This window comes from Rousettus aegyptiacus, unplaced genomic scaffold, assembly GCF_014176215.1.
Source record: "Rousettus aegyptiacus isolate mRouAeg1 unplaced genomic scaffold, mRouAeg1.p scaffold_m13_p_12, whole genome shotgun sequence".
Lineage (NCBI taxonomy): Eukaryota > Metazoa > Chordata > Mammalia > Chiroptera > Pteropodidae > Rousettus > Rousettus aegyptiacus.
In genome coordinates this window covers 59,727,654-59,754,452 of record NW_023416287.1, presented here as the reverse complement: position 1 = coordinate 59,754,452, position 26,799 = coordinate 59,727,654, and the positions used below count along the sequence as shown (strand labels likewise).

General features: G+C 34.2%; 1 protein-coding gene across 1 annotated transcript in view; it reads right to left on the bottom strand.

Moving 5' to 3' along the window:
• The window catches only part of PSMA8 (proteasome 20S subunit alpha 8), a 28,563-nt gene extending 2,440 nt beyond the window's left edge, over positions 1–26,123 (bottom strand). Inside the window, exons 1-6 of the mRNA XM_016160073.2 lie at positions 25,946–26,123; positions 18,401–18,527; positions 12,959–13,083; positions 9,895–10,017; positions 330–449; positions 152–214 (exon numbers count right to left, since the gene is read on the bottom strand). Of these exons, the coding sequence (XP_016015559.1) occupies positions 152–214; positions 330–449; positions 9,895–10,017; positions 12,959–13,083; positions 18,401–18,527; positions 25,946–26,047 (660 nt within the window). The 5' untranslated portion in view covers positions 26,048–26,123. The remainder of the gene's footprint in view (positions 1–151; positions 215–329; positions 450–9,894; positions 10,018–12,958; positions 13,084–18,400; positions 18,528–25,945) is intronic.
• Positions 26,124–26,799: the final 676 nt, after the last annotated feature.

Here is a 26,799-nt window from a genome sequence, read left to right as displayed (position 1 = left end):
ACTATTAGCCTACAGAAACAAAACAGAATTTGTCACAGTTGCTAAGGGATGTTTACGGCTTATAATGAAGATTCAAAGGTGACAGCATTTTAACTTTTGTCAAAATACTTTATGCTACACATTATTTTTTCCTATTTGGTTGATGACTTACCTTCAAAGGTTGGTTTCTTCTTATTATAGCAAGTTCAATGTTTTTTCCACCAGACTGTACAACCTAATGCAGAACAAGTGCAATACTAAAATTACTTCAGGAAATTTTTTTGTCTTAATAAGCAACTGAGAAAAATAACCACCATGCTTTTCAGAATATACTTTATTAGATCACTTACTTCCAGCAAAGCTCTTATTGCTAATTTGATAGCTTCACTGTCATTTGCTATAGCATCTTCTGTGTAATTCTTTTCTAGAAATTCTCGGACAGTTTTAGCACTTCGACCTATTGCATTTGCCTTGAAAAATAGAAGATAACTATTAATATCACTGCAACATAAAGAAATTTATGGTTTCTAAGTGAAATGTAAAGGTTTACAGTTTACTATTTCTTAGCATAATTACTAAATGAAAATTGTAGGTTCGAAAAGTTAGCAAAAATTTCAGCAGCTCATTTGTAGTGATGGCATGACTTATTTTCAAATATACCAATGCTTTACCCTGGCCAATACTTTCTATTGCTTTAATAGCTCCCAAGTTCTTGACAGCCAGAAGAGACTGAAAGAGTTGAAACTCTGAAAGATGAAGAGAGGAAAGGAGGTGTAATTTGCAATATGGTGCAAAAAAGAAGAGAGAAAAAAGAACATCAATATGAAGAGGAAAGATGCTTACATAAATAGGACTGTACATCATTTTCTTAGAACTCAGAATAAAGTATACTAGTTATTAATTCATTATCTTCTTTGATTCTATAAGCAAGAAGGGCTTCTTCTGTTCCATTCACCATTTTTCTACTTTCTTTATAATTTTTCATCAAATGAAAGAAAAAGGCAAACAGACTTCTTTGGCTGCATGACTATAGGTAGTATATGGAATGTTCTTTCTAATTCAGTCTGAAATCCAGACTAGTACTAGTGATGATAATAGTAATGTACATTAACAGATCACTTATGTGCCAGCCACTTATGTTAAACATCTTACATGGATTATTTCATCTAACCATTCCAAAAACATTCACCAGATGTCTGTAGCATCCCCTAACCCAGCTATAACCACCAAACATGTCTCTAGATATTGCCAAATGTCCCTTAGGGGGACAAAATCACCCCTATTTGTGAACTACTGGCTTAAGTAATCTTGCTCAAGATCACATAGGGGATAAATAGAAGAGCTGAGCTTTCCAACCAAGTAGACTGAATCGGTGATCCAAGCTTTGAACCCTATACGCTATGCAGCCATGTGCCCCTTTGCTATGATGATCCTCAAAAAGAACCAACAGAAAGGGCCATCCTCTCACTGAAGGATCCTGGCATTAAATGAGGAATGTCTCTGTTCTAGCTGGTCAGTATTATGATTGTAGGAAAGAGATCTCAAAGGAGATGTTTAGGATGTGAGCAAATCTTTTGTACTACATGAGAGTACCTTGTTCTTCTACTTCCCAGAACTTTTTCTATGCCTTTATATTTCAGAGGATTAAAATAAGTAGCTGTGAAATTTTAAATTAGATTTTGTCGCCTTGAAATTTCACTAAGATCAAAGGTAAAGCCTTCAGACTGGCATGACTTTGGAGTTTATTAGCTACTAGTTTTGGGGGATAACTAACTGGTTGCTGCACAGGGATAAGGTGTGGTTTATCCAAAAAGTCTTACTGAGACCTTAAAAGTCACCTTGTAAATTCCTGGTAACTTTCCTATCCATTTCTTCCAATTGCTGATGTCAAAATTCTTTAACTCTTACCTAACTGCCTGGTTTCCTAAAATCTAGCTGCTTCTCACCACACTCATTTCCCTACCCTCCCTCTAAACCCATCATCCACCCCAGTTCACTTCAACAGATTCTGATGATTTTTCAATGTTTTTCCTTCCTGCCTGTCTAGATCAATGCTGATTTTCTTTGGCCAAGAATACTAACTGCCAATCCCAATATCCATTCTTCCTTTGTGACAGAAATCTAGGCTATATGCCTGCTGAAAAATATCACTTCACAGACTCTATTATGAAAAGAAATGTACGAGTGGAAATAAAGGACTGGAACTTCTTGGAATCTTTGCTATCTGGATTTCAGATATGTTGGCTGGTCTTCTGAATGTTGACCCATTTGATTTCTAAAACAGCAAATAATTATACTCATTAACTTCACTACAAATATCATCAAAGAAGTCTTTAAGTACTGAGAACTTGTTGAGCTAATTGTGGCAAATATATATTTTCCAAAATTTAGTTTTTGTCATAAAGTTCGAATTTTATCATTGGTAACAAACACTACCAGTTATTTCCTTCAGGTAAAAGGCTTGGATCACTCATTTTTGAGATGTCCTTCCAAATTTCCAAGTCTAAATAACCATAGTTATTCTGTCCATTGTTCTATCAAGTGAAAATAAAGTTCCATGAAAAATGGGCTAGTTCAGCTTGCAATTCAAATAGTCACGTAACTGTTTTCTTCAAAACAACTGTACCTGCGTAGATGTGCTTTCATATAGCATACTTCCATTTCATAACACAGAATATTCAAAGATGAATACTAAAGAATGGAGGATTTTAATAATTTTTAATCAAGATATTATTGACCATATAACATTATATTAATTCCAGGCATACAACATGATTCAATATCTGTATATTGTGATATTTTGTGAAATGATAACCATGGTAAGTCTAGTTAGCATTCATCACCACAGTTACAAGTTTTTTTCTTGTGACAGAAGTTGGGATTTAATAAAATTATTAATTTGTACTGTTTCATCAAAGACAACTTATATGAAAGTTGAATTTATTAATTTATTGCAAATGCACGATGGTAAAGAATATGATGAGTGCTAATAAAGTTGAGTGCAGTTTTATTCACCATTGCTCTTACACTATTAGTGCAAATGTTCACACAGTACATCATGGACCAGGGGTTTGAAGACTACACTTTGAGATCTCCAGCTTTATACTACATATTCTATTTGGCTACATTCTGTAAGCTTATACAGCTAAGAAATTCCTATATAGTATGGATTCCACACAGACCTACTTGGAAGTTTATAACATTGCAGCTTTTTAAATTAAAATGATGGGTTCCAAATCTGGCAGGTCAACAAAGTCATCTGAGAAGAAGTCCTGAATCAACAAAGTCACTTGGCTGGCTTCTTTTCTCTTAGTTTTAACTTAAACATCGCTTCCTTAGACATGTCCCCCCTATACCCAGTCTAAAGCAGCTCCCTCCTGTGCTCGAGAACATAATCCAGAAGCTTGGTTTCATCATTACACTTACCTCTACTAATGCCAAACTGAACAAAGAAAATTGTAGGTTGTAGAATGATATATAATGATATACAATATGATACTAATTATATGAAAATTTAAAATATGCAAAAAAGTCCTCATTATTTATGGATACTTCTGTGTGCAGTAAAAGTGTAAAGTTATGCATAGGAAAGATAAATATCAAATTTAGGTTTCCTGGAGCAGGTAGAAGGAGATGTAGTAGGAGGGAAATGAGATTAAAAGGATACACAAAAGCTTCAATTACACACAAGCTAGTGGTTACACAGATGTTTTAAATATTACTTTCGTTAATCTGTAACATTTCACTTAAAAAAAAAAGTTATCCAGAGAGGGGCTGAAAAATGCCATAGATGGTAGAGGCTCTGTTCATCCCTCTGGCAACCAAATCAGAGTTGTGACGGAAACAGGAGCAGCAGCAAGAAAAAATCGCCTGGAATCTAGATGAACAAGCCATACAAGTAGGGAGAAATCACCCTGCAAAGGTAGAAGGCAGGATGGACGGGGTGAGGACGCAGGGCTGCCTGGTCTTGAGTGGTTGAGTGAGACGGAGGCTCACTCAGGCAGCTACAGACGCCTCTTAAAGTGGCCGTGTCCATGGGCAGATTTTCGCAGTAACGGACCTGCTTTGCTCTAATCTCATGCCCTACCACTGCCTCCCTCATTCACTCTGCTCCTTCCATCCCCTGCCACCCCTAAAACACATCAAGAAGCCACATTTCAGAGTATTAGTACCTGCAGTTCTGTCTGGAATGCCCTTCCCCAGATTCACACTTTGCTCCCCTCACATCTTTCAGGTTTCTGCTTAAGCACTCTTCTTCCTGACTACCCTCTATAAAATTACACCTCGTCTCCTATACTCCCCTCACCACCCCCTTAGCTGATTTTATATTTCTCTAGAGTAGTACCTCCAACATTTTAATGTATGCAAAAATTATATGGGGATCTTGTTAAAAGAGACTCTGATTCAGAAGGTCTAGTAGGACCTGATATTCTGCATTTGTAGTAAGCTCCGGTGATACTAATGCTGCTGGTTCTTGACCCACACCTTGAATGGCATGTGTTACTATCACAATCTAACATATATTTACTTGTCTTTCTGTCATCTCTAGAATGTAAGTTCTGAGATTACACATTGTTTTAGTCACTGCTATTCTTAGTGTCTAGAAGAGTGCCTAGCACATATTTAGAGCTTAATACCATTGTTGAATGAATGAATCATATAGTACTGCCAATTTCAAGAAACAAAAAACAAAAAACAAAATCAAACAAAACCTTTCTTGAACCCAAATTCTCCTCCAGTTACTGTTACATGCCTCCTAACTTGTTTGCCTCCTATCCTACCCTACAATCGATTCTCAATACGGCAGCGAGAGAGATACTTTAAAAACATAAATCAGAGCAATTTATTCCAGTGTGCAAAAACCTCAAATGAGTTTCTACATCATTCTATCTAATAACCCAAGTCCTATCTATGGCATTGAGACCCTACCTCTGTTACTTTACCCCTTACCACTATCTTTCTTGACTTGCTATAGCATAGTCATGTGCTCCTGCACAGAGCTCTAGCTCTAATAGCTTCCTTGATATTTCATAAGCATGGAACATACTTTGCCTTGGGATTTCACTCTTATTGTTTTCTTTGTTTGGAATACCATAGAAATAACTACTAAGCATGCTCCTTCATTTTCTTCAGGCTTCTATTCAAATGTCACCATTGCAAAGGTGCTTTCCCTGACCATCTTACTTACCAATCACTCTTTATCCTTCTAACCTTGTTCTTTCCCTCCATCCCACAGGACTTATGTTTTATATACACCATCTACACATATTTTTGTCTATTGAGTTCACCTCTATATCCCCAGAATCTAGAACAGTATTTGCTATATGATAGGAATTCAATATTTGTAGGCTGAATATTTGTTAAATGATGGATTGTTTATATATTTTATTTTATAACTTGTGATGGTAAATTACCTTTGGGAATCCTGAACTATAATATACCTTAGTGCAGAGATATTATCAACTCCCAAGCTTTCTGCTCTGGTACTCAGCTCCTTCTTCATTTCTGGCCCTTTAGGATTTTCCATCTTTCTTATGAGTTCAGCTATTCATTAAAAGAATCTTAATGATCATTCTTGCATTCTAGGTGTTTATAGCAGGAGAATTTTTAGTTAATGTAATATGAGAAACCCCAGAACTTGTTACTTAAAGTAAAAAATATTTTCTGCAATGTGAAAATGTGTAAAGAAAAAATTTTTCAGAAAGGGTGTCTTCTCACAACAACTGATCTAGATACTACTGGAACATGTGGCAACCTGCAAGGCTGGCTGAATTCATGGGACTCTCTGTCATGGAAGGGTCAGCAGTATGCCTTCACTGAAAGAGACTCTTACTATGGATGTGAGTTTTTCTTTCCTATACCAAGTGCTTCTGTAAGTCCACCATCTGTGAGCTTGCTGAATGCTTTTTCACTATCATGGTATCCTACGAAACATTTCTAGTGATCAAGGAACTGATTGTGAGGAACTGAGAGAAGGCTTATGCCCATGGGATTCACTGGTCTTATCATGTTCACTATCACCCTGAAATAGAAATATGGAATAGCCTACTGAAGACTCATGTATAGCACCTGCTGGGTAACATCTTATGGGGTTAGGTTTCTGTTCTACAAGATCCTGTATGTGCCCTAAAAGAGAAAGCAGTAACTAATTTCTCTCAGAGCCAAAACTCTAGGAATCAAGAGATAGATGTCTCAATACCCATAATGGCCCACTAATAAAATTTTTACTTGTCACTACTAAATGTATAATTTAAAGGTTCTAGTTTCCAAAGTGGGGGAAAGGAGGGAGAAAAGGCAATGTTCTACCAGGGTATAGAACAATAATTTTACTGAACTAGAAGCCGAGACTGCCTCGTGGCCATTTTGAACTCCTCATAGCCTTGAAGCAATAGGCAAAAAAAGGGTTACTATAATGATGGTGTAATTATTCTGATTATCAAGAGAAATAAAGTTACTGTTATCAGTGGGACCAGGGAAGAGATGTCTAGAACTCAAGGAATTTTCTGGCGATCTCTTTTAGTATCACCATGCGAAGAGAAAAAAGTTAATGGAAGACTCTATAATATATTAAAGCCGGATCGTTAATGTTAAAAAAAAAAGTTTGTGTCATGTGACAGCTAAAGAATCCTAACAAACCAAAATGCTAGTATCAGCTATTTCTATTATCATTTCTATAACAGGTAATGTGGCCACAGCTTATATTTTTAACTTTCTATTCCTACTTCCTATGTCACATCTTTTAAAACTGTAACCTAGCACTGCAAAGTATTGTCACCACACTAGTCTATAGCTGTGTCCCCAATAACCCATTGTACCATTTTATCAGGCAACTTGACATAGTAGGTCAGAGTAAAAAACAAAACATAGAAACAAATAAACAAAAAAAGGAAAAGCAAAACATTATCTCATGGCTAAAGTGCTACAGTTTCCCTCAAACAGAAATAAAACCAGATTTGATTCTACCTTTCAAGACTGGATATCAGAATTTATATAACACATATAGAGAATCATTTGGCCTAAGGGAGGTAGCATGCTGTACTGGAAAGAGCACAGGACTAATATGCAGTATATACTGAGTTCTAATTCCAGTTTTGCTATTAACTAGTGATATGAACATTAAAAAAATCACTAAACTCTCAAGTCTCACCATATACATAAAATAGGTTTCTAAGTGAAATTCTTTCTAAATGTGATTTTTAAAAAGTGTTATAATCTGAATATAAGACCTGAAACAATAAAATGCATAGAAGAAAACATAGGAACTAAACTTAAGGGCCTTAGACTTAAAGAGGATTTTATGAATTTGACTTCAAAAGCAAGGGAAATAAAAGCTAAAGTAAATGAATGGGACCAAATCAAATCAAAAAGCTTCAGATCAGCAAAAGAAATTATCAACAAGGTAAAGAGACAACCATCCAAATGGGAAACTATATTTGCAAGCAAAGCCACCAGTAAAGGGCTAATATCCAAAATATACGAAGAACTCATACAACTTAATGCAACAAAAAACAATCCAATCAAAAAATGGGCAGAGGACCTGAACAGACACTTCTCCCTAGAGGACATACGAATGGCCAAAAAATATTTGAAAAGATGCTCAACATCACTATTAGGGAAATGCAAATCAAAACCACAATGAGATACCATCTCACACCTGAATAGCTATAATCAACAGGACAAGTAATAACAAATGCTGGAGAGGATGTGGAGGAAAAAGAACCCTCAAACACTACTGGTGAGACTGCGAATTGGTACAGCCACTATGGGAAACAGTATGGAGGTTCCTTAAAATAACTAAGAATTGATCTACCATATAATCCAGCAATCCCTCTACTGGGTATTTACCCCAAAGACTTAAAAATCCAAAAAGATATTTGCACGCCGATGTTCATAGCAGCATTATTCACAGTGACCAAGACATGGAAGCAACCGAAGTGTCCTACGATAGATGATTGGCTAAAGAAGCTGTGATGCATACATACAATGGAATATTACTCAGCCATAAGAAGAGATGAAATACTGCCATTTACGACAACATGGATGGACCTTGAGATAATCATGCTGAGGGAAATAAACCAGACAGAAAAAGTTGAGAATCACGTGATATCACTTATATGTGGGATATAAACCTAAAAGCAACAAATGAATAGGACAAACAAACAGAGACTCATGGACATGGACTATAGACTAGTGGTCACCAGAGCACAGGGTGTAGGGGAGGAGGGAAGAAGTAGACGGGGTAAAGAGGGTCAAATATATGGTAGCTGAAGGAAACTGGACTTCGGGTGGTAAACACACAATAGAATATTCAGATGTCACATTACAATGTACACCTGAAAATTACATAATTGTATTAACCAATTTTACCCCCATAAACGCAATTTTTTTAAAGTTAAAAAAATAAAAACAAAAAGCTTTATAAATACTTCTTTCAACCAAAATCTTACAAGAAAGTGCAATATGTAATATAAAGTGCAATATGTAAAATAATGATAATGGGCGTATGTGTGCGTGCAGGCAGGCACACTGTTCACCTCTTCCCCACCTCTACTACATCACCTTCAAAAACACCACAGCAGAGCAGTTTTAGACCTAGATGATAAATAAAATTCCCAACAATTTAAAAATTTCATAATTTTCATAACTAATTGATGTTGAAATAAAAAATGCTTCTTTGTGTGACCCCAGAGAGCAACTAAATTAAAACAGAAAATTATGTAAACTTGGAAATTGTGATGTTATAAAATTTAAATGAAGGATAATGATGTAATGATAAATGCAAACAGAAGATGGCAGACTTCAAAATATTTAGACAAAGTCAGTGTAGTAATGTGTTTTGTTTAGGGTGCAGATTTGGAGGCACAAGAAATCCAGCCTATGTAAAAGATTTCTAACTGGAGGACAAAGTCTGGTAACTGCAGCAGGTAAATTCATAGCTTCTGATTACTACCAAGTAGACTGTTGAGGTAGTTTAAAAGAAGATGTGCAGCTAACACAAGTACTCCCTTCTCTTTGGTAAGAATATAATCCATTGTTGTACTGGCTTGGTTAATTAATTGGTTTCTAAAATGGTATCTAATGAGTATGGTCAGCTCAGATCAAATCCTTTAGTTATCACAAAGATCAAGTCAATATTTCTCAAGAAATTTATTTGGAGCTTAATAATAGTAAAATAAACGCATCATAAAGTTATTTCAAAGCCTAAGTATTTAAACTTTTAATAAAGTCAAAATCACTTAGATTCTGTGGTATAGTCGTATTCTTATATATGAAAATATACAAAAATTCACTTTTGGAAACTGTAGTTTCACTAGGCCTTAGACTTTTGTATTAGATTTGAGTGCACCATTAAACAAAGTTCATAGCTGGGTACTGAAACAAAAATAACGACTTATCCAAAAAACACACTATATTCTGGGAATTATATGGTGATAATTGCAATGTACTGATACATTAAGTTAAGAATAACTTCATAGTTGGGAGTGCTCTGACTCTTCTAGAATGGATGTTGCATTGAAGATTTCAGTATGGGATTTAAAAGCTCATTTAATTCTTTATTAAAAGCAGAAAGACTACATCTATTCAAAGTAAGCACCTATATGATGCAGTATTAATATGGAAGAATGAATGATGAATAGGAACTGGATATTTCTTTTATTTGGCCATTTATATACTTAGGATTGTCCCATCTTTTCAAACATACGGAAATACCTTGTTATTAATCAATCAAAGTGTTTCTCTATTCATCAAAAATCATCATAATAGCTGACTAGCTAAATGGTTACAGAAAGTTTCTACCAATCATCAATATTTTAATGTAACAAAATTTTTGTCATGTCTTTGAAAGCAATAAAGCATTAACAGTAAATAAATTTATTCAATTTCTTTTATTATGTTAAAAAATTCATGACTCACCTTCCAAGCATGGTAAGTACCAGAGGGATCGGTCTGATATAATCTTGGGATTCCATCATCATCAAAGCCTACAATTAAGGCAGAAATACCAAAAGGTCTTCGTCCATTGCTCTGAGTGTATTTCTGAAAAATAAAATGTTTTCATAACTACTTTCTGTATAAGGCCATAAAAAAGGATAATACCGTTATATATCAAATAACAAATTATAATAGCAAATAAAAGTATTCTTGCCAAAATGATCTTCTTTATTGATTCTTATTCTATATATCTTAAAGATCCTCTTCCTGATTTCTGGACTAACCTCAAGTCCATGTTGAAATTTTTAAGAAATTAATGTACAGTCTATAAAATAAAATCATAAGTTTTCTTTTTTTTGGTCTTAAAATTTTCTTGCTGCTTTATGTACATTTTGGTAGTATAACTAGATTGCAATCTTTTTAATACAGCAGAACAGTGTGTGTTACACCACTTTGGTTCCCAGAAAAGCTGACTTCAATGTGCTGTACTCTGGAAGTACTCCTTGGTTTACATTGGAAGACACCATAATTGTTACTATTATCATCAAGTATTCTTACTTGATATTATTATTACCGAGTATATTCTGTTCACTATATACTAAGTTATTGCTACATAAAACCCAACAAAGACATTTCTTTCAGTTCTAGAACAAGGAAACCTTTGTTTCGCTTAAAGAAAAAGCAATGCTTTTTCCTCATAGACAACAGGACACTGAAAACCAATCGTATTTCTTTTGACTTCAGTGCCAGGAACTTCCTGGATTTGTGCTCCAGGGAGTGAAATTCACACTAATTCTGAGATTGGTACCCTTAGAAGCTGTGCAAAGAGGCAAAACTGACAGAAAACTCAAGACCACATTTACAGGCAGCTTTAGGAACTGTATATAACTTTGTGGCTTGAAACAGCTTTACATTAGCTTTCTTCCTGGACTTGTCTATGTATCATGTTTATTTTTTTATTTTCACATTTTATTATATATGTATTTTTATAAACTTCTTTAAATTATGAATGCAAGTAACTGAGCTATGCAAACATAAATAAACTCTTAAAAATAGACTTTATATCTTAATTTCTCTGTATATTATAATGTTCCTAGATCACAAAGAATAAGTAGGTGCTTTGTAAATATACCTTAGAAGAGAGACCCTTTTACTTTATTTGCTTAATCAACCATTTTTTTTAATGAAAAAGTAATATATGCACAGGGTTAAAATAATTTAGAAGTACCAAACGTATATCTAAAACATCTCTTTTTGTCCCTGAACCCAGGACCCTCCCCAGTGGCAATTTTATTGTTACAGATTTAAAATATATATTTCTATAAATGTTCTATGCATAACCTTTATATTTCTAGAAGAAAACCTGAAAACCACAATTGAGAACCTTGTATACACAATGCACTACACTTTGTTTTGTGGGGGATACCTTTATAACCTCTGAGAAAATCAACTAAAAAAAAAATAAGAACAATATAAAAATGTTGGACTTTTCTGCAGCATGAATTAAATTTTTTAAATGGGGCAATTTTTTATAAGTATGTAATTTAAAACTTTAATATTTAGAATAGACAGTCTATAAAAAAATCTCTATATGGACAAATGGTAAAATCCATGCCAGAAAGAGTTCTAAATGTTTTTAATGTATTAAATCATTTAATCCAACTTAACAGAATAGGTATGACTATAATGCTCATTTTATAAATAAGAAAATCAAGGTAAAACAGGCTAACTAGTTTGCCCAAAGCACTAAAAAGTAGCAAGGTCAGGATTCAAACCCCAAAATTCTGGCTCCTAGGGGGACATTCTTAACCACTGGAATGCCTATTGAAAGGAAAAATAGTTTATGCTAGCAGAAATTAAAATAACAAAATAACGTGGAAAAAATCAACTTCACTACTAATTATAAAATACAAATTAAAACAACTATACAGCACTATGTTACACTTATTTGCAAAATAAAAGAAAAATAAAAAATCCAATGCTGATGATCCTTTAGGGATACATTTATACATTGTTGGTTGCACAATAAAAATTGGTTCAATCTTTGCAGAAAGTAATTTACCTACATATAACAAGAGTCTTAAAACCAATTACAACCTCTAATCTAACAATTCCATACTGAAAATTAATGTAACAAGATAATTCAAAAAAGAAAAATAAAAGCTGGGACAAAAAATAATGTTATCGAAGTAGCAAACTGAGAGAGAGAGAGAGAATGAGAGAGAGAGAGACAGACAGACAGACACACACACACACACACACAAACATAACAGACTGGTGGGGGCGGGGCGGGGAGGGAGAGAGAATGAATATGAGAAAACGAAAGAAACTGAGAACAACCTAAATAATTACCAGACAGCACTAGAAGCAGTATTACAGGCATACCTCGGAGATATTGCAGGTTGGGTTCCAGACCACTACAATAAAGAGTGTCACATTGAAGTGAGTCACAATCTTTTTGCTGGTGTAGGGTGTATGATCTTGCTTTCAATTTGTAATAAACACATCTGTGAAGCGCAATAAAGCGAAGTGCAATAAAATGAGGTATGCCTATATAATTAGTAAGAATAAGTATAAAGACTGTTGACATATATAAGAAATACATAAAATAGTAATAAATGAAAAAATACTTGTATACATTATGATTATACTAAATGTCAAACCACATATCTACTCATGGATTCAGAAGTCACATCTAAACCTAATCAGTTGTTTTGGTTTGTAGGTGAAAGAATCATGGGTATAAACTCTAAAAAACAGTTCTCATTATCTCCAGAAGTAAAGAAATCCCCTTAAATGATTAGATTTATTGCTCTTTCAAATTTTAATATAATTCTCAGAACTGATACTGATTTGAGATTCCTAGTGATGAAGTCAATCCATTCTACTGGAGGTAAGAGTGTGAATATGAAATAAATGTGAAAAAGAATAAAGAATTTAGTATATATAATAGACTAAATGATTAACGTGATTGTAGTATTTCCATGATTGGATCCATAGCGATAAAGGAAAAAACCTGAAGAAATCTGTTGGAATACTGGCTTACCTGCTTTAAGGTTGCTATGAAGCGAGTTATATATTCTACAGTGACTGGGTCCTCCACTGTAAGTTTATGACTCTGGCACTCCACACGGGCTCTGTTTATCACTACTCTGGCATCAGCAGTCAGTCCTATAAAAGTCATTGACACATTACAAAAAACACCTTATTTTCCTTGTCAAAGGTTTTTAGCTACCATAAAATCTTTCTTATAATGTCCTTTGTTTTTCACAATATATGTCCATTATAAAGAATTCGTAAAATAGAGTGTCACTCATCTGCCATTCTGATTTATTTCCTTCAGGACTTAATTTGATGCATTCTTATTTTAAAAAAATGGCTTTCAAGAATAATAGTTAAATATTAATATTAAACTATTTCCCAAAGATTAAAGTGGTTTAATTCACAGTAGCTGGGCAGGTTATTGTGATTTAAATATTTTTTAAAAGTCTCTGTAGTCCTATTTTTTAAAACTTTTTGGGGGAGGATATCAATGGCAGACTGTTCAAAGATTGATGGCCTATCCTGATTCAAAAACTAATATACTATTACCTAAATGATGAAGCTGGATTTTGTTTTATGAAAAAAAAATCAAATTTCATTCAATGTGACTATGACATCACTTCTCAGCATTTTCTCTAATATTACGGGTTAGGGAATCAAGAATGTTAAAACAGAAAAAGAAAACTTTTGTCAGTCTTACTTTTGTCATACCAAATATCCTGTAATTCCCAAAACTTCTATAAGGAAATAAATGTTTCTATTTTTTAAAAAATTGGCGAAAAACTTAAACAGATGCAATGATTGCAAACATTTCTATCAAAGACTTCATGGACATTTTGTTTCTTTCCCCGCTCTCTTAATGCCACATTGCCCAAAAAATTCATTCACAAAGTCTCTGAAACAGCCATTTCTCATATAACCATTAGTCTTTTGCAGTCACATACTCTTGTTCCCCTTCCACATCATTTTATATCAGGTTTCTACACACCTGGAAGAATTTCTAGTCCCCGAAGATGGTTAATTGTAGTCAACAACAAAAAAATTGTCAGAATATGTCACTGTTAAGAAGCAACCTAACACTCATGGGTAGAGTGTAAATTACAATCAGATAGTTAAAGGAGGAGAAACTGATTTCCCTTCTCTGTGAATGTTACCTGAGAGAAAGAAATGGGAGGAGATTGATTTGGCCTATCTTGTGAATTAAAAGCTTCATTCAAAATATGATCAGAAAGGAGAGTATTTCCCTTTTACAATGTAAATATGACCCCCAAATGATGGAAACATAAAAAATATCACACTCAGATAGTAATATAAGTCATTAAAAGAAAATTAGTGATAAATTTGCCAAATCATATGAGTAACATAGTTCTGTGTATTTATCTGTTTTTAACTGAAATATAGCAATTATACTAATCAATATTAAATAGCTAGGAAAAAGAGGACAAATTCTATTTAAAGAGAGCAATGAAATTTTCCATCTCACTTTGTTTATAAATAAGCCATTATACAGAAGAAATGAGTCCATCATCTAGTGCTTTTAACTTTATACCAAAACTTTAACTTGCAGATACTATCATAATGTCAAATTTCTACTATTAAGTGGAATTCCACATGCTACATGAAATAATTGTCTTTTTAAAATTCTTTGATTTTTTTCCTAAGGGCTGTTTTCCAAACATTTAAAGCACACTATAACAACGACAAAATATGATTTTTTTTTCAAAATGAAACTATTTCTAATATGTGCCCATTATAAAATATTCCAACAGAGGAAATAAGAGGTACTAGCTAATTCCAAAATATATAAACAAAACTGTTATCATTTATATTCTTTAGCAACCTATTTTTAATATATATTATGGATACGTGTCAATACATACAGATCTTATTGCCTCCTTTTTTACCTGCCACTAAATAATAATGATGATGATAATGATGGTGGTGATGATAATGAACTAATAAGAGTAGTGGTAACAGTAATATTTTTTAAACACTCACATATGCCAGACCTTGTTTTAAATGCTTCTTACGTATCAACTCACTTAATCCTTGTAATAAATCAATAAGGTAGATACTATCATTAACCTCATGTTACAGATGACTAAACTGAGGCAAAGAGCATTAAGTACCTTGCCCAGTCACAGGTGTAATGGATATGGAGTCTGTCATAGAATCCAGTTGGTATGATTCCAGAACTCATATTTTTAAGCAATTGCATGGATGTACTATGATTTATTATACCAATTCCCCAATAATAGACATTTAGTATTTTCTATTTTCAAAAATTAATTAACATGTAAGGGGAATATTAGTAAATACTTATTTTACTCTGCTAAAAGTTATATACATTTAAAAATTATCTTTATGTTAAAGTCAGAAAGGTATATGTACCAGAGATTACAGCATTCTATCATTTATATTAACATGGTTCCTTTTTTAAAAAAATTTTTATCATAGTAAAATACATATAAAATAAAATTTACCATTTTAACCATTTTTAAATGTACAGGTCAATGGAATTAAGTATATTTGCACTGCTGGGCAATCATCACCATCCATCTCTAGGACTTTTTATCTTTCCAAACTGAAACTTTGAATGTATGAAACAACAGCTTCTCATTCCCTCTGCCTCCAACTCCCTTTGCAACTGCCATTCTGCTTGGTGTCTTTATGAATCTGACTACTCTAGGTATCTCACATAAGTAGAATCACATAGTAATTGTCCTACTGTGACTATTTCACTTAGCATAATGTCTTCAAAGTGGACATTCTTGACTTATTCCTGATTTTAAGAGAAAAAGCTTTCAGTCTTTCACCATTGCGTATGAGTATTGAGTATGATGTGCACTGTGGGTTTTCATATATGGCCTTTATTACATTGAGGTTATTTTCTTCTACTCCCAGTCTGTTGAATTTTTTTTTTTAATCCTCAAAGGCTGTTAAAGTTTGTAAAATTCTTTTTATACATCAATTGAGATGATCATGTAGTTTTCCTCTTCATTTTATTATAATGTGGTATATTACAGTGATTTTCATTTGTTGAACTATCCTTGCACTCCAGGAATAAATCTCTTAGTCACAGAGTATAATCCCCTTAAATATGCTGGAATATGGTTTGCTAGTATTTTGTTGAGGATTTTTACATCAATTTTTATAAGAGATATTGAACTATAGTTTTCTTGTAGTATCTCTGTCTGGTTTTGGTATCAGGGTAATGTTGGCCTCATGGATTAAGTTTGAAAGTATTCCTTCTTTTTAGACTTTTTGGAAGAGTTTCAGAAGGATTATTAACTCTTCTTTAAATGTTTGGTAGAATTCACCAGTGAAAACATCTAGTCCTGAAATTTCCCTTGTTGAAAGGTGTTTGATTACTGATTTATTCCTTATTTATTATACATCTGTTGAGATTTTCTATTTCTTTTTGAGTAACTTCAAATAATTTATACTCTTCAAGGACTTTCTCAGTTTATTCTGGGCTATCTCATTTGTTGGTGTATGACTATTCATAGTACTCTCTTATAACTCTTTTTATTTCTGTTAACATCATTAGTAGCATTTCTGATTTTAGTCAAGCCCTTGTCATTTCTGATTTTAGTCAAGCCTTCTTTCATTCTCCATCCATCTGACTAAAGGTTTATCAATTTTGTTGATCTTTTCAAAGAACCAGTTCTTGGGTTTGTTGATTTTTCTCTATTGTTTTTCTATTCTCTATTTTATATTATCTCTGCTCTAATCTTTATTATCTCCTTCCTTCTGCCAGTTTTGGGTTTAGTTTGTTCTTATTTTTCTAATTCCTAAGAAGAAAAGTTAAGTTGTTGAAATTAAATCTTTTTTAATATAAGCATTTATTGCTATATATTTTCCTGTTATCACTGATTTTGGTGTATCCCATATACTGTGCATGTTGTTTTCTCATTTTCATTTGTCTCCAGATATGCTCTAATTTCTCGTGATTTTTTTATTTGACCCATGGATTTACTAAGAGTATTGTTTAATTTCCACATATTTATGGATTTTTCAATTTTCCTTCTGCTGTTGATTTCTAATTTTATTCCATTTAATTAGAAATGATACTTGGTATGATTTTAACCTTTTAAACTTTATTAAGATTTGTTTTGTGGCACAATAATTCCTTTTTTAAGACAGTAAGATAAATGTTATTTTTTGGTCAATAAGGTTTTTTAACTTCAATATAAAATTCTGATTAAAAAATGAACAAAACAAAAACACCAAAACAAGAAACATGTCTTGCTTGCTTTACAGATGCAAATAAGTACATGAAATGATGTTCAACATCATTACCCATGAGGCAAATGCAAGTTAAACCCACAATGAGATATCACTATACACCTATACAGATGTCTAAAATAGAAAATAATAACAACATCAAATGCTACTGAGGATGCAGAGAAAATGATCATTCATATACTGCTAGTAGAAATGTAAAACAGTATAACCGCTTTGGAAAACAATTTGGCAGTTTTTTATATAACAAAGCATGCATTATCATCTGACCCAGCAATTATATTCTTTAGCATTTACCCCTGAACAATAAAAACCTATGTTCACATAAAAACTTGTACACGAAAGTTCACACCAACTTTATTTATAATAGGAAAAACTGGAAATCATCCCAATGTCTTTCAGCGGGTGAAGGACACTGTACGATGGCGTACTATTTAGCATTAAAAAGCAACATATTATTGATATATGCAGTAGCTTGGATGAATTACAATGGTACTATGTTGAATGAAAAAAAAAGCCAATATGAATCGGTTATATACCATATGATTCTATTCATATAGTAGTCTCAAAATGGCAAAATTATAGAGATGGAGAACAGATTAGTGGTTGCCAGAGGTTAGTGTTGTGGAGGAGGAATAGCATGGATAGTGGTAATGTAAGAGTTGTGTATCTTGATTACGTTGATGGCTACAGGAATCTAAACGTGTGGTAAGTCTAATAAAACTACACACACACACACACACACACACACACACACACACAAATGAGTGCATGTAAACTGGTGAAATCTGAATAAACTCTGTGGCTTGTAACAATGTCAGTTTACCGGTTTTTGAAGACGTTACCATTGGGGAAAACTGGGTAATGGGTAAAGGAGACTACTCTATTTTCTTGTAATTTTCCAATATCTAAAATTATATCAAAATAAAAAGTTTAAAAATAAAACAACTACCTAAAGTTATAATTAAGGTAATATAACATATACCTTCTAACATTTATGTTCTATCAAAGCTAACTATCAGAAATCCTGGTTTGCAGAGTTATGATTTTCCAGAAAAGATAAGGTATATTTTGCATTTAATAAGAAATGTAGTATAACTCCATATGTTGTATAAATACAGCACAACAGCTGTAGAGAAGCCAAATGTGTTACCCTACTACACCAAGTTACTCTGTATCATTATTGTAGGTCCATAAGTACCTGCAAAAGCCATGCAGACATGGTCATCAAGAGCACAAATTTTCCTCACAGTTCTTTCATCTTGAAGCTTGGCAACAGATTTTTTTTCTACGCCAAGTACAACTATATCAGTACCTCGAATTCCAACCTGTCAAGTCATTTAAAAAACATAATTAGTTGTCAGTGTTAACATTAAATCTAATTATTCTAAAACATGACTTATAGGAAAAGGCTTTTCCTTAAAATCCAATAAAAGTGAAAAAGTACACTTTTAAGGAAACCACTGCATAGGTCCAGGCTTAGTTTAAGTCCATTCCCCAAAATGGAAGCAAAAAAGAAATATAGGTAGAAATTAAATGTTGAAACTACATGAGCATCCAAATCTCGTAAAATACACCTGAAGATTTGCAATCTAATTATAGAACCATTTAAACCAAAATGAAAGAAGATGCTGGGAATCCATGTAGATTCCTTATAGAACGGGCAGTACTAGTACTGGTGGAAGTAGAAATAGTACAGAAAGTTAAACAGATAACATTCTGAAATCTCTCTCATGTATCTCACAATTTGGAGGAACAGGAATTGGGGTCATAAGCAGCCAAGATAAAGACCAAAGGCCCTCACCCTAGGTCACAGTCTCAAATCAAACACAAATATAACAAAAAGAATCACTACTGCTCTTCCCTCTAGCACTTCCCTTGGTAAGGAAATGGAAAAAAATCTGAAGAATAATGTCCAAGGGTAGTAGTTCCCAAACAGGGACTTCTGGGGAAACATGCCACATTCTCAGGGGTTCAAGAATAATTTATGAGAATTTTAATTCTGTATTACAATGGTAATCTAAATATTGTGATATTGGTATTTGTGTTTGTGATTGCCTTGTGGCCAAATGTGATATTAATACTGTTTTATGCAGAATAACTATGCAAAAAGGTATGTTCTGAATTAGCATTCTGGAAGTAAAACTAAATAACAGATTAAATATAGAACTAGACTTGAGTTTACATTTTTCAATTAAATAAAACATAAACTATTAAGGCTTTTGCTCTAATCGTTCCCTCACTTCATTCAAGTCTGTCAGTTTATTCAAGAGGCCTTCCCTAACTATCCTATCTAAAACCAGCAAACCCTCCCTCCACAACTCACTCTCACCTAATAGGCATATGTTGAATTTCATACCCTACAGGGAACATGCCTTCTTATTAAATCATGGAACATTATAACAATTAACATATATTAGGACTCAAAGAAAATTTCAGTATTTTCCCCAAATTGAAACAAATCAAATTCATTGATCACAAGACAACATAATAATTTTTTTATAACTCTCACCTAAACAAATTTTGACTTAATAAAGAAATTATACCTGTCAACAGGCTGGTTCATTAGAGTGCCTCTGAACACAGGCACCACAGGTAGCCAGGGAGTTGTGTGAGGAGCTGACTTTCGGAGGGTTATGTTACAGGCAACAGGCACATCCCATCCCTGAGATGGTGGGGCATGGAAGGAGGAGAGAAGGAAAGGAGGGAGATTTACCTGACTGGCCTCAGCCAGAGGCTAGGAAATGCAAGCTGTGAAAGCCCTGGGGGGAGTTGCACCCCTAAAACAACCCCCCACCTCAATCCCTGCTTCCATCACCTACAGCCCCAGTGGGCTACCCATTTTCCTCCTAGTTCATCTACCACCCCATTACCTATGTGGATGACTCAAATTCAACACATTTTGTATATACAATTTTTTTCTTTTCAAAAAACAAAACTGCCAACACATGCAATCTAGAAAATGTTTATAATGAAAATTCTAATATCAAAGTCTTTTGTATGTTGACAAAATTATGTTCAGAAGAAAATTCATAATCTCATGTTATAAAATGAAATAAAAACTGAAAGTTTATTCAAGAAATTCATAATGGAATAAAAATATTTAAACTAAGTTTAAGGAAAGAAATAAGGAAAAAACAGAAATTAATGATTCAGGAGAAAACAAAAAAAAATGATGAATAATATCAAAAGATAGTTTTTAAAAGAAATAATTTTAAAGGATGCCTGTTAGCATAGCCAAAAGGCAGAAAGAGTAAAAAAATATATATATATATGTATATGTGTGTATATATACATGTATATATATAATCAAGTGAGAAAAAGGAACTTAAAAATTAGAACCCTAAATTAAGAAATTCCAAAACCTGACCAAAAAGAATGACAAACTAGAATAATTAAAAATTGCCCATACTGACTCAAGAAAAGAAACTCAGTCTTACTAACGAACATCAGATAATTTCAGAAAAGAACTATTCTTCAAAAACAAGTGTCAGAAGGTTCATGAATGAATTCTTTCTAATCTTCTGTTATGGGTAATTCCTATGCTATTTAAATTATTCTATGGTATAGATCAAAATGGAAATGTTCCTCTTTTTTAGGAGAGCTATGCAACAATGTTAAAATCTGACAAATACAACACTTTCTAAATAAAGGAAAATACCAAGGATTTTCACTTAGCAAAGCTGATGCTAAAAATTCAAAACAAGATATTTACAAATAGAATCCAGAATTATAAAAAAATAGCAACATATTACAAATGAGTATGGTTTATTCCAGGAATTTTAGAAACATCAATAAAAGCAAATATTTTAATATAAATGTCGTAGCGGATAGTAGAGAACTGTTATTCTTGGCCTTCTGATCTTTAGGTGGGGCTGTAATGCAAATCAGTCTATCTAAATTGTAAATCCTTAAAGTTTTACTGGAAATGTTTGGAAAACAGGATAATTCTGTCATACACAGAGCTTGGTATTTGGAGCCTAGGGCTATTTAGGAGTCATCACTTAGAGAGGTCTTGTCTGCCAGTGAAAGTAACAGGGCAAGAGAAGAAGGGATGCAGAGGGAGAGGAAGGGAGAGAAAGAGAGATACACACAGAGAGACACATCAGTTCTGCTGACATCATTTAAGATCTGAGCAGCCACTGAATTGAGCCTAAAAGCAAGGTTTACCCTTGCTCCCTTTGGGTACTTGATTCAGTAGATTCACTTTTTTGCTTAAATTATTGAGCTGTATTTCTGATGCTTGAAACTTTCATAGTCCTAAGTAAAACAATTCCATAGTAAAAATAAAATGATAAAAGCTACAAAGGCATTTGATAAATTCAATATCCACACCTAATTTAAAAACAGCACTAGAAAAGCAAAGGAACAAAATGTTCAGTCACCATCTCTTTGTAACCTAATCTCTGAAGTAACATCCCATCAGTTTTGCCTATACTATCTCTTAGAAGTGAATAACTAGGTTCTGCCCACATCCGGGGGAAGGTTTACACAAGGGCATGAACACCAGAAGATGGGGATCACTGGAGGCCATTATAGAGGGTGCATACTACAGTTCCCATAAGCATCTCAATCTCAATAAGTCCAAACCTCGGGTATCATCCCCTCACACTTAGTGCTTCATATTCCCCAGAAAATGGCAGTGCCACTTTGTTGGTGAAATCCAGAAATTGAAGCATTATCTCTGATTTCTCCTTCTTCAATACCTCCTTCTTTCCTTTCCCTATCTCCACAACACCATCCAAATAATCATCAAATTGTATAAACTCTACTGCTAAAGTTTCTCTGAATTCTGCCTTTTCATTTTGGCTCCAACCTTAGTAAAAATGACTAGCATCTTTCATCTGGACTACTTTCATAGACTCCTATGTGATCTCCCTGCTTCCAGTCTTAATCTCATCCATCTGAGATTCTTTTAAAAATAAAAATATGAAAAAAAACAAACAAACAGGAAAATCTGAATGTGGCATTCTTCTACTTAAAATCTGTATTAATAAGGACCATATCTCACTAGGTTTACAAGACAGCACACAGCTGGACTTGGGACAGAAGGATCTAGGGACTGTAATATTTACTCTTAATGCAGAGGATTTCTTTAAACAGAAAAATAGATGGCCACCGGCAACATGGACTCACATTCTAACAGTCTCCCAGGGAAAAAAGCTACCAAAATCTCTAGTTAGAAAAGCCCTAAGAATTGATTTATATTGGCTATTTTGAATCACATATTCATCATTACGGCCAGGATAGAAACTTATGATTCTACCTGGGTCATGTGAGTACCTCTGTGATTGCACAAATTCAGTCTGTTACTAGAAAGACAACACCAATAATCTAGAGAATGACAATAACCACATCAAAATTCTTCAAAGGATCTAATTCTCTTAAAGGCATTCCATGATCTGGCCCATTTCTAGCTTCATCTTGTCCAATTTTTCCATTGCTTTAGCAATTCTGAATATAGCTGCCCTTTACTGCTTGGTTTCCCCACATGCCATTTCCTTTGTCTAAAATATTCTTCCTTCTTTCCCCTTCCACTTTTTTTACCTGGTTATCTTTCCTCTCTCAGGTGTCTCCTTAAACATTACTTCCTCAGGGAGACCTCTCTAACACCTAGAGTTCCCATAATGCCACATACTCTCACCATTATACTACTAATTTATGCCTTGTTGTTTGATCATCTAACGTTACTGCTAGATAGTAAGCTCTCTGAGGATAGGGATGGAGTCTCTTTTCTCATTGTGAAACCCTAGGGTCCAGTACCACCTTTGGCAGATGTAGGTGTTCAATAAAAATGTCTTGAAATAATAAATGAATGTGCTGGAAGAACCACAGACAAATTGAAGAAAAAAGAGAAAACAAAGGGATAGTAAATAATAATAGCTACCATTTATTAAGTACTTGGCGTGAAGCAGACACTGCACAAGATACTTAACATGTATTATTACCTCATTCAATTGTCGCATGAACCCTATGAAGCATGTGCTATTTTAATGCCTATTTTACTGTTAAAGGAACTGAAGCTTAGAGAAGTCAGCTGCCTTACATGATACATACCTGAGTTCCACATTCATGATAATGATAGCTAATTAATACATGAATATTTATTGAATAAACTGAATGATACAATGAAGAGAGCAGAGGCTTTGGAACTAGAAAAATTTAAATGTGAATAGAAGCACCATCATTTTCTAGCTGGGTACCTCCAGCAAGTTATGAAAGCTCTGAATTGTAGATTCAACATACGTAAAAGGAGATTAAATACTGTTTTTAACATGATGTACATAAAATATTGGTATAAAATAAGTATTCCTTAAATGTTAATTCACTTCCTTCCTAGCCCTTCCACTGTATATCATGTAGTAGAAATAGAAATTACACCATCTAGATTCTCAAAGATTTTAATATCTAGTTGGTGTGAGAAGACTATTAAATATACCTGAAATTAAAGACAATATGAGGCCAAACAGTAAATACCGTACAATGCTCTGTTACAGATTATAAATTCAGTTGAAGAGAAATCCCTATGACTAAAGTGGATCAGAGATGGCTTTGTGAAGGAGAAATGTGTGCAGAGGATAAGTAAAGATGGAGAATGGCAGAAAGAAAGGTATTTTCTCCTCTTCCCATCTACAAGGCCAGAAGGATATATTAGTGAAACCATGAAGCTGCTTCCTTAATTAAAGAAGATAGATAAGGATTATGGAAGACACTGATGGCCAGACTGTGGAGCTCAGATCTGATAACATAGGAAATATGGAGCCGACAGCAGTTTAGGGTCAGGGAAAGGACAGAATGAGGAATGATAATACATCTTTTTCTTGAGAACATCATGAAGGATACATTTTTTTCCCCAAGAATAAAGGTATTACCGCTCCAAAATGTTATTCAAAGATAGTTTTCATTTGTAGAAAAGGGAACTAAGGCAAAAAGAAAACAGGTCACTTGCCTCACCTCATGCTGTAAGAAAATCACCAAGAAGGAGGTAAAATCCAAGGCCTCTAATTGTGGCCCATAAAACTTTTTGTATTACTAAATAATATCATATTCACATACTGGTCAAAACTGGTTAACCTTGGCTTATTTATAACTCATATCAAATATCATTTATAGAAAGAATATTTTAATTCTTTGACATATTTTATAAACGAGTGCCATTATAAATTCTACCATATATAAAAGTTCATAGCACGCTCAAGGAAACAATGAATAACTCCATACAAATGTGCAAATTATAATTTCAGAACCCTAAAACAGAACTGTCTCATCCTTCCAATGTATCTTTAAAAATGCCCGGTATAGATATTTTTATATCCTTACCCTTTTACAGCTCATTACAAAGGAACTATCAATCAGTTCTATAGCATTCTTAAAACATTTTAAATGAGCCAATGTGGCTTCTTATTATACCCCAGTCTTCTCCCATTACTCCCTTTATTTTAGGCTCTAAAACTTGGGCATTATTTTCTAACCATATGCTTCATGCCATGCTGGGGATTATATAACTTTTTGTTTTTATCAAAATGGTACCCTTTTGGTTTAAGCTATATTGGGCTTTTCTTAAATTTACAATTCTAAAAAAATTACTTACAAAACAGAAGCAAAACTAGTGGGCGCCATTAAATAGAAAAATACTTTAAAAAATAAGATTCTTTCTAGTGTTTTCTTTTACCACTTTTCATTTGATAGATTTATAATAAAAGTGAATTATTTCCTTCCATAACTAAGTTGGTATGGAAAGTGAGAGAAAATACAGACACTGTTACACTTGGAAATGCACTGCGTATTCCCATAACTAGTGTCTCAATTTCCAAAATGCACAACATGTTCATGAAATTTGAGATCTAAACAATAGGATCTTTCTGAATTCAAAGCCTAGGACTCAGAAGGTTTGGGACAATTGATCTTTGGTCACCAGGGCACTTTTGTCCTTTTTAATTTTTATAAATCATTGTTATTAAATATAACTAAAATTTGGCAGGGGTATTACTGCTACCCTGAGTAAAAGTTTTTCAGAAATGTGTATGGGTAAATTTAAAGTAGGATATAATCTCTCAAAGAATTTCAGTATTATTTAAAAACTTAAAAAAAAAAAAAAAAAACAGTGGCAAAACAGTGCAGATGCTTGAGGCTTAGAACCTCTAAAAGGCACCCAAATATTTGGGCGCAAATATCAGGACCACTATTTTAACAAGTGAAAATGATCAGTGGGTTAGCTGTTTTAACTGTTTCCTCGCCAACAAGGATTTAACTTTACATTGACTTAGGAACAGGAATGATTAATTTTTTACTTTATATTATAATTATGATTAAACAACAGCTCTGTACCCGGAGCAGCTTACTTTTCCATCCCTATGTGAATTCCTAAGGAAGTGGACCGCGTGCATTCATGTAGGCTGTTAGAGGTTGAAAGAGATCTTTTCTTTCCTTATTTCAGAAAGTTAATATCTTTTCTAGAGTCAAGACTGACAAAACACACGCATGCACGCACGCACCCACATTTTGTGCCTGAGGCTATCGTTATACAAAGGCAGCTGCACAACAGAAACCTACGGAACCTATTAACTTTTACTCCGCCACTTCCAGCCCAAATTTCGGAAACATTATTTCCCTCAATAAAAGGAACGAAGCAATTTTCACAAATGGGTGACTCTCTTCCCTGTCCCCCCTATATTGAGTAGACTGGATCAGCGGGGTAAGGAAGGCCTGAGGCCAGGCGGGCGTGGTCAAGAAGTTGCCCGCTCACCGCTGTGGATCCTTTCTTCACAGCTTCCTGGGCATATTCCACTTGGAAGAGGTGTCCGTCCGGGGAGAAAACAGTGATTGCACGGTCATACCGAGACGCCATCGCTCAAGGCTGCGGTGTTTCCCACTCTCGTCGGATGCTACCACAGCAGAGGCCGATCGAGGGGCCGGCTCCTGTGGCCACGTGCTACCCGGAAGTGCTTGATCGGGACCCTCGGGAGGCCACCCGGAAGAGTACCCGCGCACTTTCTCCCACGAGCTGCCGGGAAGTCCTCGAGCCCACGGCTCCAGCTTCTACTAAGTCTTCCTGCTCTCCTACCTGTGAGTGCAGGGTGGCAGAATTCTTCCACTACTGCTAGTGCTGGGGGCATATTTTCCAGTTTCTCACTAAGGTGTTGCCCCCAGGGATGGTGGTAGATTATTATGGTTATAAAAATGACGTCAAAGAGTAGGGTTTAACGTAGAGAACTTCAAGGAGCAGATTCCTGCTTCCCGTCCCCAAACCTGCGATAAGCTAAATTTTAACCTCTTCCTTTGGCTTCAAATTCTACATTTCCTTCTCTCTTCCATTACCTTACGTCATTTCAACTCAAGGAAAGACATTATAATCTACAAAATAGTGGTGTTTTCTGCCTTGTGATAAAAATACAGAAAATGAGCAAATAGTTCTTTAAATAGAGCAAAGAGTCCATCAAACGAATGCTAATGACAGGAATTAAGATAATACGATTGAAATCAAAGGAATGTTTTAAAAGCCCAAAGTATGCTACTTTAAAAAATAAATGCAAATTTAATTGTAGTGGAAAGCTGACCAACTACAGCATTACTACCTGAGAAACAGCTCTTGTCTCTTTG